This window comes from Phalacrocorax aristotelis, chromosome 10 (genome assembly GCF_949628215.1).
Source record: "Phalacrocorax aristotelis chromosome 10, bGulAri2.1, whole genome shotgun sequence".
Lineage (NCBI taxonomy): Eukaryota > Metazoa > Chordata > Aves > Suliformes > Phalacrocoracidae > Phalacrocorax > Phalacrocorax aristotelis.
In genome coordinates, this window is record NC_134285.1 from 21380250 (window position 1) to 21395065 (window position 14816).

At 49.9% G+C, this 14816-nt stretch overlaps 1 protein-coding gene across 1 annotated transcript; it reads right to left on the reverse strand.

Moving 5' to 3' along the window:
- Nucleotides 1–93: 93 nt before the first annotated feature.
- Nucleotides 94–5929, reverse strand: LOC142062767 (acyl-coenzyme A thioesterase 1-like). Its single transcript, XM_075105701.1, has 3 exons — nt 5251–5929; nt 3547–3749; nt 94–1802 (listed from the first exon to the last, which is right to left on the reverse strand). Exons 1-3 carry the CDS (start codon nt 5864–5866, stop codon nt 1197–1199), a joined length of 1425 nt encoding a protein of 474 aa, XP_074961802.1. The 5' UTR covers nt 5867–5929; the 3' UTR covers nt 94–1196.
- Between the last annotated feature and the right edge of the window lie 8887 nt (nt 5930–14816).

The following is a 14816-nucleotide window of genomic DNA, read 5'->3' on the forward strand; positions in this document are numbered from 1 at the left end:
GGCGCCTCCCCCGGGCCCCGCCCCGCTTCCCCACCGCCTCACACCGCCCCTCCCGCCCCATTCCCCCGGCCCTCTGGAACAGCCAGCCGTCGGTAGAGGTTAACGGTTTATTTTAATCCATTAAAAAACCCGCAGCGAATGCAAAACGCGCAAACACACCAATAGAATTCACGTAACACGCGAACAGTAACACACGAACAGCAACTCGGCCTACACCCGCTCACGCTGCCTTTGTAAGGCACTGATGTGCTAAACACTTTTTATAGGATAGCACAAACTCGCCAGCACCCCACAAGCAATATTCAGTCTTCTTCCAAACTCACACTTGGGTGCCAAACGCCACCGACAATCACTGGGCGGGGGGTGAGCAAGCACCCCGCTCCTCAGAGGGAGCCAGAAAGGAAGCCTGGAGTCCTGCAGGGCCCGGTGGGAGAGACCAGTCCCTGCCCCCCCATGCACAATGGCAGCTCCTACAAACCCCCCATCGTAGCGCTCGCTCGGTCATGAGGCAAAGATGCTGCAAGGAGCTGCCGTGCCATCTTCACAGCCTTGCTGTTTTTAGCAGCACTTACAAGCAGGCAGCTGTGGAGGCATTAAGGGAATGGACAGGCAGGGAGAAACTCCCCTCCAGCAGTGCTGTGGACCTACACAGGGATATCCAGCCCTGCTGAGGAGATGCCCACAAGCAGTTCCAGGCATGACTACCAACAGGTCCAATTCTGTCATTTCTTCATGCTTACAAACTTTCCAAAACCATACAAAGTGTAATTTCTATTGCACGTGCTCATTTATAAATGGGAGATGCATTCTCTGAGAATGCAGGCACAGTATTGATGGTTTTGGTAAGTGAATATTGGATATTAAGTGTTAAGGCAGGTGCATTCCAGTGATGTGGGAGAAGAGGAAAGAGCAACAACGGATAGGGCAGTACACAGGGAGAACAGAAAGGTTACTAGAGGCGGGAAGAGAGAACAGCTGCTTCCAGAAAAACTAGAGCATGAAGCTGGCTCTGGTAAGGGCAATGGCATATAACACGTTTCCTCAGAGAAAGCTAAGGCAAATTTTCATCCCAGTTCTCAGCTATCATCCTCCAAGAAACCCAGTAGCTTATTCTCTGATGTTCTTTGTTCTCATTCAGAGCCATTTAACAAAACAAACTTGAAGCACCGGTATCTTCATCTGTAATCTAACTCACATCACAGCTTATTGGATGTTCCAGATGGCGTGCCTGTGAGGTGTTTGTGGAAGAAAGCTTGGATCTGCTGCCAAGCATCTACCTGTGCCTCAGAGTGTGCCCTGGGCTCCCCTCCCCACATCACAGGCTTGCCAACTAGCAGGTGCATCGAGGCTGCACACATCGGGAAAAAGGGGGGTTCAATATAGTGCCCTGCTCCAGGATAACAGACTATCTCAGGCTTTTCCTTCCCATGAGCTTGCAAACGTTTGCTCCCTTCAACTGCAAAGAATTCGCTTTTCCAGTTGTGATCATCCTGGCCAACAATGAACAAGAAACGACACTCGGCCTTCTCCAAAGGAATAAAACTTTGGCAGTCAGGGCCTTCTAGCGGGTTGTTCAGTACATCGACAATATCAGCAACCCCTGACTTGTTGACCTTGATGCGTTTTGCATTGATGCCAAGGGGTGGAATGGTGACATCCTTGTAGCGGAGCACTGCGCCCACATTTGCCACCGAGCCATTAATAAGGGCGGTGGCTGTTATGCCCTTTAGGAAGGAGGCCATGGAGACGCACAGGTCACCCCCCTTCGAGATTCCAAGCAAACCGATTCCCGGACCTTTAACCTGGAGGGGAGAGAAGAGAAACCAGAAGCAATGAACCACAGCATGCCACTTCTTTAAAATGTTGCCACGTTCGCAGCAGTGTCTGTCCTGAACCTGGACCCCAGGTATAGGCATCTAAGGTGCTGTGTGCAGGGTCCACGTCTGAGGGACCCTGGGGCACTGTTCCATGCTTGATTTATGATCATAAGCCCTGCTGAGATTGCAGCATCATCCTAACAAAGCTACAAGGCTCAGTGCTGAAGCATATGCAGAGGGTATAGCCGTGCTTGCAAAAAGCATGCAGATGTGCAGCCCCACATTCACTTTGCTTATAAGGCAGTTCAGGGAAGAATAGGGAAGGGACAAGGTAGGTCTCTTCTACAAATGCATTCTTTCAGTGCAAAATGCTCAAAGTCAGCAAAGACCATGACACTGTCATCAGTTACGATAACGCATTTCTTGTTTTCAACCACTGTCTCCAATTCCCCTATTAAGAAGCTCGCATGGGATAGTAGACTCTACATTAGCTGCTCTCACATTTCTCTGGCATGCTTGGTGTCTAACTCACAGTGAAATGGAAGTATTCTAAGATACCTTACTCATTAAAATGTATCTTAAAAAATAACCTATTAAAACTATTTTTCTAAGCAAATTGTACAGTCCTCTGGAGTCCATCTAGAATAGGTTAGCTTTGTTTTCTTTTACACAGGCAAATTAACTACAATAGGAAAGCTAAATGATCTTACCGGGTGCTGAAATCCTCTAAGGATATTGGAAGAAGCTAGTATCACAACTGCTCCAATATCCAAAGGCCCTCAGGGGTAACAAGTCTCTGAGACACCATCAAAATTTAATACCTTTTGTACCTTATCACCAGTGTGATAGGCTCCAAACCCATTGACTTTGAAATATGGGAAGGGGCAAATTAGAAAACACAGCTGAAACTTTGCAATGTGTTAAAAATATGGTGAGGGTATCACTGGAGGTGTTAATGGAAGGCTACGGTGCTGCTCTCAGAGGAAAAAAAAGGCGGGGGGGAAGCAATTTTCAGAGTTTTCTGGGCAGAGAGGTGGCACGAGCAGTTAGGGTTAGGGCAACTGAAAAGCAACCAAGACCTTTAACAACTACTCATCTTTCTGAGGTTAAGCAACATATTTATTTTGAGTTCTCTGGAGAAACCAAGTGTTGCCTTGTGCAATTCTAGTTATTGTCATGCACAGCTACTTGGAAGCAGATGCAGAACCGAGCAGGGCTAAGAGGTGTTGACTTAGAAGGATCCCCAAGTTCACAACTAGCTACTAAAACCCACACTCACCAAATACCAATATTTTGGAGTGATTTTAACAGCTTATACAATACACAGCAACAAATGTCTACTGGTGGACTTCCTTGAGGCCTGGATCACAGAAGGTTATCAGGTGCTCCATGGTTGAAAAGGGCATTTAGTTCTGAAGGACATTCTACAGAGCATAAACCTAAAAGCCCCACTGGAAGTCCAATAAGCCTCCAGGCAACTAGTACCCTAGTTATACCACTGGGTTGAATGGGGCAGAAATTATGTGTCACCTGTCCAGTTCAAGAGGAAGAACTGGAATAATCTTCCAGAGAACCATTGTAATGGGAGTCAAGGACATAAAACAAATTAATTACAGCCAACCTGAATGAAGTATTTTAAGTACAGCAGCTCTGCCCCATCTGCAGTCTGACAGGACCTGACTAATGAGAGTTCCCTCTAGTGACAGAGTGTGTCCATGAACAAACCAACCTGGGTGTGTTGTAACATAAAGTTTACAGCTTCTTCAAAATATTCCAGGTGGAATTCTTTCATATCTTTGGGGAGATCTTCATAGCTGTAGTAAGCCAGAGCCAGCACAGCAAAGCCATGGTTGGCCAGTAGGCATGCCCTGTATTCAGGGAGTCCTCCTCCAGTTCCATACAAGTCAATAACTCCCGGAAAAGGGCCGTTTCCTGCAAGACACCACATAACAGAGCAGCAGAATGGTACGAAGGGTCCTAAATTACTGTGCCAGTTTTCAGTAAATGGCTACATTGCTTCAAAACTAAACAAGACAGCACAGAATAGCAGGCCTGCTAATCTTTTGGATAATAAACATAGGGGAACATGTGGCTGGAAGGGAAAGCGTCTCTTGACAGTCACAACTAGTTCTCTATAGCACATAAATTTACTGCAAAGGTATCAAGCTCTGCTTCAAAAATACCCAGGAGGCTTCTCCCCAGCAAATTTCCCAGAAGACTGATCCAAAAAAATCTCATCTTCTGATGGTTCTAGCTTCTCAGTTTCAGTATAGCCATTTATTCTGTGATGAAGAGTAGAAAGTATTTACAACCAGCCTTGCTAACCTGGTGAGGGAGGCTTTACATTAGGTTCATCGGGGACAGGGCTCAGAGGGATTGCTGCAAACTGAGAACAAAGTATGGAAAGGAGGAGGGTAAGGCTGCCCTCAGGTGTCTACAGAGTAACACGAAGAACTTAGGCAACAAACACGAACTGGAAAGACACCTCCAGCCACAGGGCTACAACGCAATCAAGAGTCTGGGACGCTGGCTGGGACAGCATGTACGATTTTGGCACTATCATGGAGGAGTTACCAGGGACAGGCAGGGAAGAAGGGGGAGAGGCAAAGGCACGTGCTATGTAGATGAGCTCCTTGAGCATGCAGGGTTCCAGAGGCATGCTTGGTGAAAGCCTCTGGGTCACAGGGTGGGATGTGGTGGTCGAGTGGCTATAGACCACTCAACCAAGAGGAGACAAGAGATGAGGCTTCCTGCGGACAACTAGCAGAAGCCTGGACAGCTGCTGGGAGGACAACACGACATTTGTCAGGCAATTTGAAAATGTCACAGACCCTCTCAATGATTATATTCTGACAAAAATACTCTAAGGGTAAACCTGTCTAATGCTTTACTTGATCTTCAGCTCACGAACAGGGAAGAACTGGGGACAAATGAGGCAGCAAAGGCAGCCTGGGCTGCAGCAACTAGGACATTACGAAGTTCAGGATCTGCGGAGAGGCTGGGAAGGGAAGCAGCAGGCTTAGGACTCCTGATTTTCGGAGAGCAACCTTCAACTTACTCTAAGAATTACTAGCTGAATTCCCTGGAAAACAGCCAGGTAGAGGAAAGGTACTTTGAATACTGGCCGACACCACCTCCCACGGCATTTGGAAACGAAAAGGGTACTGTGATCAATGCCTTCATATCCAACACCAGCCAATAAACTCAGGGATGCTACGTGAGGAGGATGGCCAGCAGATCAAAGCTGATCAGGCTGACGGGCCTGCTCCTTGAAGAATGCCCAGTGCCAGCTGGCGAGGTCCAGCTCCCCCTTGTCCTCTGCCTGGTACCGGGCTCAGGGGGAGTCTGGAGTGGGTTTGGGGGCCTGGGGGCATAGGGCCGAAAGCAGAGGCAACACCCGTGGGGAAAGGAGCCCGGCAGAGCCAGTACTCACCGGGGGGCAGGAAAAGCGTCGCCCGAATCCTTCCCTCTCGCACCGGGACTCTCTGCACCCCATCCCTTAGGAACACCCTCTCGTGCTGCCCCTGGGCCAGGAGCTGCCCGGGGGGGTCCCCGTGGCCCTCAAACACCTCCAACTGCAGGAGGAAAGGGCTCTGCACGTCCCGCTTCACCAGCCGCCTGAAGGGCTTCTGGGGCTGCAAAGCCCAGAGCAGCCCCATGGGCTCCAGGCCGGAGAAGCTGCCTCCCGGCAGCGCGGGGCAGCGGGCGAGGTCCAGCTCCCCGTCGTCCCCCGCCTGGTAGCGAGCGCAGGCCTGGAAAAGCTCGCCCGTCTCGTCCTGCAAGGACGTCCGCAGCGTGACCTGCTGCCGCGGGCCGAGGCCACGCACGGCGATGGCCAGCGGCTCGTCGAAGAGGCTGCGGGCGGCGGGCGAGAGGCAGACGGAGGGGGCCATGGAGGAGAAGGCGCGGGCAGGGGCCGTCCGAAGGGTCGGTGCGGGGCTGCAGCGCTGCGGGGCCGCAGGCGCGGGGCTGCGGCTGGGCCAGGGCAGCCGCTTCTGCCAGCCGCAGGGACTCGCCCTGCTCAGGGAACGGGTGGTGACCTGCCACATGGCTCCTGGGTCGCTTCCGCCTCTGGGGGCGGATTCCGGGACGGGTCCCCGCCGGTCCGGGGCCGGGCTCGGGCGGGGCGGTGCAGAGCGGGACGGCGGCTCCCCCGCCCCGCCCGCCTGCCTCCCTGCCTCCGCCCCTGCCTTCGCTGCCCGCCCCGGCCGTGGGAGGGATCTCCACCAAGGACTCTGCGCTGTGAGAGCCGGCCGGGCACCGCGGAGCTCTTCCTCGGTGGTCCGCCGAGCTCCCCCGGGCCGGGCGGTGGCTGTGGGCGAGGGGACGTGCGGGGCAGGGCGGGCAGAGGTGTTGCCCAGCCACCAGGCAGAATCGCAGTCGGGATTCACTGTCGGGACAGGGAAGGGCCTGTGTGCGACGGACCGCAGAGCGATGGGACAGCCCCTGAGCTGGGCCGTGAGGCTCAGCCTTGAGACTTGAGCGAGGCTCAGCCCCAGCCGAGGCGGGGAGAAGCCAAACCAGCGCCAGCCCGGCACAGCTTCGGGTCTTCTTTCCGCCTCTTCCCCGATGTTGGTTGCCCCAAGGCCTGGCTGAGGCAGGTTATGTCTCTACTGGGCTCTGCCCAGCCTTGGCACCTGCACAGCCAGGTGAATGGGGCAGGGTGGGTAGGGATGCGTGGGGGTGAGGAAGGGGCACTTTCGCAGACTCTTTAGGCAGGTCAGGAAACACCTGGCTCTTCCAGTAATGGATTGTGCAAGGGTTTATAAAGAGGGCCACTCAGTCTGTATTATCCAGATCTTTTGCTCCGAAGAAAACTGCAAAGGGAGACCTGCTTCCTCAGGCTCCCTGACTTCTCCTGGGAGATGCAGGTGGAGGTACCTCTTGCTCAGAGCTCCCCATGTATGATTCAGTGGTGTGAAACTAGTGGAAACATCTGAGGGAATCCTTAACGTTGTCCAGTTTTGGAATAGTAAGTGGTCAGAGGTACTGGGCAGAGTGTCAGCAGTCTTTTGTTCCCCATGGAGATTGCCCCATCTCTCCTAAACAGGTGAGGTGCTTTGTCATCTTGCAAAGGGGGTATGTTGTCTAGTGTCCAGCGCTGAACGTATGGCAGCTTCTCCTGTTGTTGACAACAACACTCCTTGGCTTGCAGTGCTGGATTTCATCACTAGCTTGACTATATGCTGGAGCAGATGCTGAAGCAACATTCCTTCTCCTCCACACTTGGTGTCCCAAGAGCAGTGGAAGAGTGAAGGTAAGAAGGCTATGTGTCAGCTTTCTCTGGTCTACTCTCCCCACCTGGGCAGCCCTTCCACCCAAGCTCCTGCAAGTTCCACTCTGGGGTGTAGAGGGTGGTCGAGATGGAAAGATCCCTACTTCTAACCAAAGCACAGCAGATGACCCCATGGCTTTCAAATCTCAGTCTCCATTACAATCCTCACCCTAATAACAAAGGTGAACTTGAAGATCACAATGGCTGTACATTCAGCAGAATAGCTTTTTGCATGGCATCTTGGGGACAGAAGTATCCATGAGCCAAACCAGTTCCTTCTGAAGGGAAGATGGAAGGAAGGCACAGAGGGCAAAGGACACTTCCTGAGGGTTAACCAGAGACACCCCAGCACCCTGGCTATAGCATCCATTCTTACACACTTCCAGCAGCACAGAGATCAGAGACATTTCCATTTGTGATGAGACATTCACCACAAGAGTGGTGAAACCCCTACTCCAAAATTAGCATTCGAGAGGTCTTGCTTCAAAGTGTGAGCTATGTGCATGTAGACACCACAGTGATATGCAGAGTACCATCAACTATTAGAAGAATAGAAAGTGTCAGAGAAATATACCAGCACATATTGCACATGACCTAATTTATCAAGGGCTAATACAAATCTATTTGCCATTCCTTTTCTTGAGATGTGAGCAAAAATGTTTGGGGAAAAATGCAAAAGGCAAACCGAGTTCTTTTCTGAGTTATGGATGTGCAAAGTCATGGAAGATACTGCAGTTTTATCAAACCCTGTGAACAAGGTTTGACTTGATAAATGTAAAAGAATTTATCAGATCTGGTTGTTCGAAGTTGTGTGTTGCTTGCATGTTATTTTTGGCACATTAGTTGTCATTTAAATATCTGTTGAAAAAAAGCCTGGATCTGTGGCCAACCATGAGCCTGAGCTTTAGAATAAGCCCCCAGCTCCCCACCCAGGATTGCCTGCTTGTGAAAGACAGGATGGTTTCCTATGGGGTACAAAGGGAAAAAGGGAGGGTCAATGCAGTGTCCTGTTCCAGGGAAGGAGAGAATCTGAAAGTTTTCCTTCCCTTGAGCCTGCAAAAGCTTGCAGACTTCAGTACCATAATACTCACTTTTGACAACATTGTCATCTTGTCCCAAGATGAACAGTAACTGTGCCTCAGCTTTCTCTAGTGGGATCAGGCTTTGGTTGCCAGGGGCTTGAAAGGGGTCAATAAGGATGTCAGAACAATCAAGAATATTGGAATCAATGACCTTGACCTGTTGTTTGTCAATGGTCAAAGAGGAGATGGTTTTATCCTTGTAAGAGGGGAATTGCTGTAATGGCCACAGGGCTGTTGAGGGAAGCAACAGCTGTGATGTTCTTCAGGAAGGTGGACATGGCGAGAGACACCAGCTCCTTTGGAGTAACTGAGCAGGCCAACCCCTGGTCCCTTCACCTGGTAGGTAGGAGGAAATCTTCATCAGGTCTGAGCTGAAAAACACAACAACTCATTCCTGGAGGGGAACATTGTATAACGCTGAGAGTTTGCAAAACACTGTGAAGAAGGTGATGCCAATGATTAGTTTTTCTGATGCACAAGTGCCAAGCACCTCCTATGCACATGAAAAATGTTCCCAGTTGCTATGGCAACAGCCAAGAGAGCAAGCACAATGGCACCATTTGAGGACAGGCTGCAGGAGAAAAGTAAGACTATTCAGAGCTAGTGTGGAAAGGTTTTGGTAGTGGGGAGCTATAGGGATGTCCTCTGTGAGAAGAGACCAGGGGCTTCCCCTATGTTGGACAGAAACAGTTTCAGCCAGCTCCGAAATGGACCTGCCACTGCCCAGAGATGTGGGGGGCAGGTGTTTTAGTTTTGTTCTGATTTCTCACTCTGCTACTCTGTTACTGGCTGGCAATAAATGAAATTAATTCTCCTGAAGTCAAGCCTGGTTTGCCTGTGACGACAAATGCTGATTTATCTTCCTGTCCTTATCTTGACCCACGACATTTTTCTTCTTAGTTTCTCCACCTGTCTGGTTGAGGAAGAGGAGTGAGAGAGTGGCTTGGTGGGTATCTGACAGCCAGCCAAGATCAACCCACCATAGCTAGATACCGGGAAATGCTTTTTAGGTTGTACTTTTTAGACTAAGAGTTCACATGGAAGCATGTGGTGACAATTCATGAAGTCTGCCTCAGAAAATGCATGTCTCTCTCCTCCACAACCTCCCCACCTTATTATATCTCAGACACCATATCTGTCACTCCAGATGACGGTACCTCGAGGGTACCCATTCTCTGCCCTTCCAGTGTATATCTGTTTGACCCTTCCTCTTTCCTAGAGCGCAGGCACCGAAACTCCTGGCAGATGCCAGCTGTGCCAGGTCAATATTTCAGCAGCTTCCTCCAGAGAGAACTCAGGCAAAGTGACAGGCACTTTGGAGAAGTGCTCCCTGGAGCCCAGGGGACATGGAGGGTGCTCCTACCTGTGCGTGCTGCACATATAGTTCACAGCCTCTTCAAAATATTCCAGGTGGAGTTCAGTTGGCTTCCTCATACTGATAATAAGCCAGGACCATGACTGGCCAGCAGGCTGCTCTGTGCTCAAAAAGATCTCCTCCTAGTTCATGTGTGTTGGTGATACCTGGAAATGGGTCTTTTCCTGGAGCAGACAAGACAAAGACCAGTATTGCCTGAAATGATTGCTTTCAATGTTTCTCTGGTTGAGAATGCTTCAAACCAGGTACACAACAGGAACTGCAGAAAAGCATCTTCTGGGGAAAGGACATGACAAATCATTTAGCTGTCAGCTGCTAAATGACTGCAAATTAACTGGCAAGACACTGAGCAGCAGAAAGATAGATACCACCTATATAAGATGCAAATCTATCTTAGTGCTAATAATTGCAATTATTTCAGCATTTTGATTAAGGTCCACTGGCAGAGATGATTTGCGTGGTGACTTTCTCAGTTTCCCCTTCCCACTCCCAAACCAGCCCTCGACCACCACTTGGCTCATTTTAGTTCCTAGCAGTTGTGTGAGGCAGCCCTCCTCCTCATATCCAGGCTTCTCTCACAGGCTCTCCCTTCCTTCTCCCAAGCTGCAGGTACCCTTTAGAAAGGGTTGCCACTTTGCTGTGTGTAGACCAGGGGGAACTGCCACCACAGTCTGGGAGTACTTTAGAATGGACTGATTCCCCTGGACAGCCCAGACAGCTCACCCAGGGTACATGATCCCACATGCAGCAGGGCATCACCATCGTGGATCTAGTGCTGTGCTGGAGGAGAGGGAAGCTCCCACTTGTCCCTAGCCTGCGGGCCTGAAACTTGCTCCACATGGGGACAGTTGTGGGGTAGTATGGCAAGGTCTGGCACAAAGCCCCTCTCCACTCTCTGCTGCCCCAGCTCCTTCAGGCCCCCCTGCCCCAGAAGTCCAGTAAGGGACCACGTTTGAGGCTTGGGTCCCATCTTCCCCATGGGGGAAGATGTTCAGGAGCTCATATGGGATGGGAGCCCACCTTACGCAGTGGGGGCATCCCAAGAGAGGCTGGTGCCACCCTGAGCTGGAGTGGGTGCATGGGGCCACAGCCTGGGAGCATCTCAGGGGAAAGACAGCCCCACGAGCCCGGTGCCGCTCTCCTGGCATCTCCTGGGACTTTGCAGGCTTGCACTTCTCACCAAATGACAGCACCTGTTGTGGCCACGGCCTGCCCCAAGGCTCCTGTCACTCCCTCCCTCCTGTTCTGCCATGAGCTTTTCATGCCCACGCCCAGAGTGCCTTACCCATGCTAGGGCAAGCCCACAGGTTTTGGCTGGGAGCATGGATTACAAAACATCACAGGTAGGGAAGGGCCTGGGATTTTCTTTTGCTACTAATTCTCTTTTATCAGTTCTGATGTTTTACACAGATTTTGCAATCCAAACACAAAGCAGCAGGTGTACATCCTTTGCGAGAAGGTTGCAGAACAGCTTCTCGGATGACCAGACCATATTGGGGCCAGAAGTGGAAGTCATCAGCCAGAGCACATACTTCTAGAGGAGAGGTGAACCCTAGGCAGAGAAGACACAGCTCTTCCAGGGAGGAGGTATCTCTCACAGCAGCCCAAGAGCTCTTAACCAAAGACACCAGCACCACTACTTTTTCTACCACCCCATATTGTACAGTTTCTGCAGTTCAGCAGAGATGTTTCCATTTGTGATGAGACATTCACTGTAAATGTGGTGAAATCTGTGCCCAAAAGGTACATATGGTGGAGGTTGGTTTAAAGTATGGGCTGAAGATGGTATACACATGGGGAGACCACAGTTATATGGAGAGTACAGAAATTTATTTAAAGTTCACAGGCCACCAGCAAGATAAATTAGCATATTGCATATGATCTGTTCAATTAAGGGCAGTTCAAATGCTATCCCTTTTCTCAGTGCTTGATCAAAAAAGTTCAGGGAAATTACAGAAAATGTGAACCAAATTCTACTCACAGCCGTAGGTATATGAAGCCATGTTATTGGGGTTATACTGGTGCAGGTGTGAACAATACTAATTCAATAAGCAAAAAAGCATCTGTCAACTCAGGTCCTTCAGATTTGCCTTTGTTTGTGGGGGGTGTGCGTGGGTGTAGAATAAAGCCTAGATCTCTTGCCAAGCATCATCCTGGTCGTCTGAACGAGCCTTATGCTGCATTTTCCCCCATCTTAGATGGCCAGCTGGTTCAAAATGGATTCCTTGCTCCTGGTGAAGGGTGGAAAAGGGAGGAGAATATATCTAGCATTTACTTTCTTTGAGATTGCAAACATCTTTCTGGTTTGATTAACAAAACACTTGCCTTTGCATAAATTATCTGTGTGCCCAGTGATGAAGTGCCTGTCAAGAAGAGAGGCCTCCCCGATACTTCAAAGGCTATGTTCAAGACTCAGTCAGTCAACTAATGCTGAACTGAACACCACCTGAGGCAAACACCAACACAACTTCATAGCTGGACTGCAGCTGAAGGTACCTGGTGGGGACATTCAGGTACGCTGAGAGATCACACAGAGTACATAGGGGTGATGGCAGCCAGCGGGGTTTCTGCTGCATTACCTCCAGGCATGCCCTGCCTCCCATGTCCCATCTGATGTCCTGCCTCCCAACACCCTGCCCCTGACCAACACTGGCAGCATAGGCAGGATGCTGCCCACATTGTTAGTATAAGGAATGATTCTCTCAAATCAGACTGCCATTGCTGCAGCCAAGGGGTCGCATGACTCTTAGCCGCATTCAAAAGGCATTGGCATGATTGGCTCTTGCTGCCAAATGATCTGGACACCAAACGTCCCTGGCAGTCCACTGGACCCGTGGCATCACTTACAATCCTGTGTTTGCTATCAGTGATTGGGTGAGTAATCATATGGGTGTGTAGTTGCTCATCTTTCCTACTATCTCTACAAAGCTTTATTTTATAACATGTTGTCAGACTCCATTACTGTTTGGACAACACCGTCTCAGAGAAAATGGTGCTCAGTGCACTCACAGCATAGCAAATATAGATGGGCCATTACCAAGCTGGGTCTCAGCAGACCTAACCTCAGCTTCTAAAAGTTACCCATCCCGCCAGACCGTTATCTAGACTTCTCCTGACCTCAAAAGGAAAGAGAGGGACCCACAGCCTCGCAGCCACCTCCGTACATATCCAGTCCTGCATTGCTCCACTCCAGCCCTTCTGGGAGAAGTGCTTCTGGAGGAACAGGCATGTGTGGCAGGCATCCCCTGAATATGTGCCAGGGACGTAGCTCAAGCAAGCTTTGCCTTGCCTTGCCTTACAGCATGCGGAATGTTCCCCTCCATAAGCCATGGTGTGGCCTCTGGAGGAAGAGACGCTTCCCCAGGTCCATCAGACCAGAGCTGACAGAGAGCCTGTGCCAGGTGCAGCCGGGACAACAGTATCTCATATCTACCCCATTGCCTGATGGGGCAGGCAGGCTCTGCCTATTCGGCTAATCTTAGTGCTCCATAGTGGGGAGTGCTTAAAGCAGCTGGTCTTTCCCCATACCCTCCCACACACAGGCAGGGAGATTGCAACCGAGGGGCACTCGCTGTGCTGGAAGACATCAAGGCTGCCTGGAGCCCTCCCTGCAGCCTGTGGCAGGGTGGGCTCGGCACAACCAGTCCCCTGGCACCACAGAAGCATCTCCAAAGATGGCAGCTGTGCCCAGGCCCTGGTGTCCCATGGCGGTACAGGCTGTACCTGGTGTCAGGTGAATATGGTGAATCCAGACACTTACTAGGAGATCTAAGTGCTAGTACTTAGCACTAGCAGTACTGAGGGTATACTCGGGTTTCTGACAGACTCACTGTTTGATCAAGGACTGATTTTAATGTATCAGCCATCCCTTTCCTTCTGGCAGCCATCCTCAGACCATTGATCAGATTGCTGTGTGGGTTTATCGTGAGGGATGGGGTTGTCCAAGGTGTGAGGAGAGGAAAACTGCACAGAGGAAGTGCCCTGTGGAAGACAGTGTATGATCATTTAGAGGAGCAGAGCTGTCTCGCCCATAGACAGATTGTAATACAAGTGTATTCTTACGCTTCTCCCGTTTCCTCCTACTGGAGGAATATTTTTAGCTAGCCTTTGGATGAGAAGTTTTCAGCTGGAATTTCAGGCGAATTTGCAAGGTGCATTTTCTGCTGTGGGCACAACAGCTTCACAGTTCCACTCACCTCCTGCGAGTCTCTTTACTGCCATGAGGTCATTTTGGAAGCCCATTTCTGACTGAACTGCTTTAGATCACATGGAGATGCCGTCCCTAGAGCAGGAAACAGAAAACAAAGGGCAGCTGTGGGAACGATGCAAGTCTCCTCTGTTTTCCTGGTGAATATATCCCAGGGAGATCTTTTGTATGTAAGATGTATAGGGAGGATCACAATGCCAGTTGTCTGGACTCGTTTTCCTCTCCAATGCCAGATCCCCAGTGATAAAGTGTGACATCAGAAGGTTTAACGAGGGCTCTCACAAGCATACACATTGTCAGTAGGCTCAAGGCCATCGTAGCTTATGCATCTGCTGCAGTGGGGCAACATGGGCTGGACACCAACCCTTAGGAGTCTGTTGGAAGAAGCACCTGCTTGGAGGCTGCTAATCTCTGTGTGGGTTTGGGAAGTTCTAACTGCTATGAAACATTGTGAAATCAAGCAATTGCCTGTTTTCTTTTTATCAGTACCTTTGCACTATAAAATCATAGGTACCCAAGAAGGGTACCTTTGGATCCAATATTATAAAAAGCCATAGAATATATATGCTCCAAATAAACACTGTGATTTAAGACACCTCAGAAATCAAGGGAATTGGATGAACTTAAGTTTGACCCATCTCTTCGTACTTGACTGCATACACAGTAGAAAGTGAGAGACCATGAAAAAAATGTCTGGTTTGTTAACTTAATGCAAACGGCTTTCTTTTCTAAATGATGAAGAATATTTAATTGTTGCTATTGCGAGTGTATTTGTAGCATTATTATGCATCCATATTCTATTATTATTATTAATATTTCATTGAAACATGCGTTCCTATTTTTATACAGGAAAGAAAGCATGAAGCAGATAAATTACTTTCTTATTCTGAAACTGAGAGATCAGGTTGTCACTAGGTCTGAAATCCTCAGAATTCGTGGAGAGAGCAGCTGAGGGAGCTGGGGTTGTTTAGCCTGGAGAAGAGGAGGCTGAGGGGAGACTTTATCGCTCTATACAACTACCTGAAAGGAGGTTGTAGCGAGGTGGGTGTTGGTCTCCTCT

Coding starts and splice junctions, on each gene's coding strand:
- LOC142062767 (XM_075105701.1), bottom strand. CDS start 5,866: ATGTGGCAGGTCACCACCCGTTCCCTGAGCAGGGCGAGTCCCTGCGGC. Junction 3,750..5,250: donor GACGCTTTTCCTGCCCCCCG/GTGAGTACTGGC, acceptor GGTGTCTTGCAG/GAAACGGCCCTTTTCCGGGA. Junction 1,803..3,546: donor TTATGTTACAACACACCCAG/GTTGGTTTGTTC, acceptor TCTCCCCTCCAG/GTTAAAGGTCCGGGAATCGG.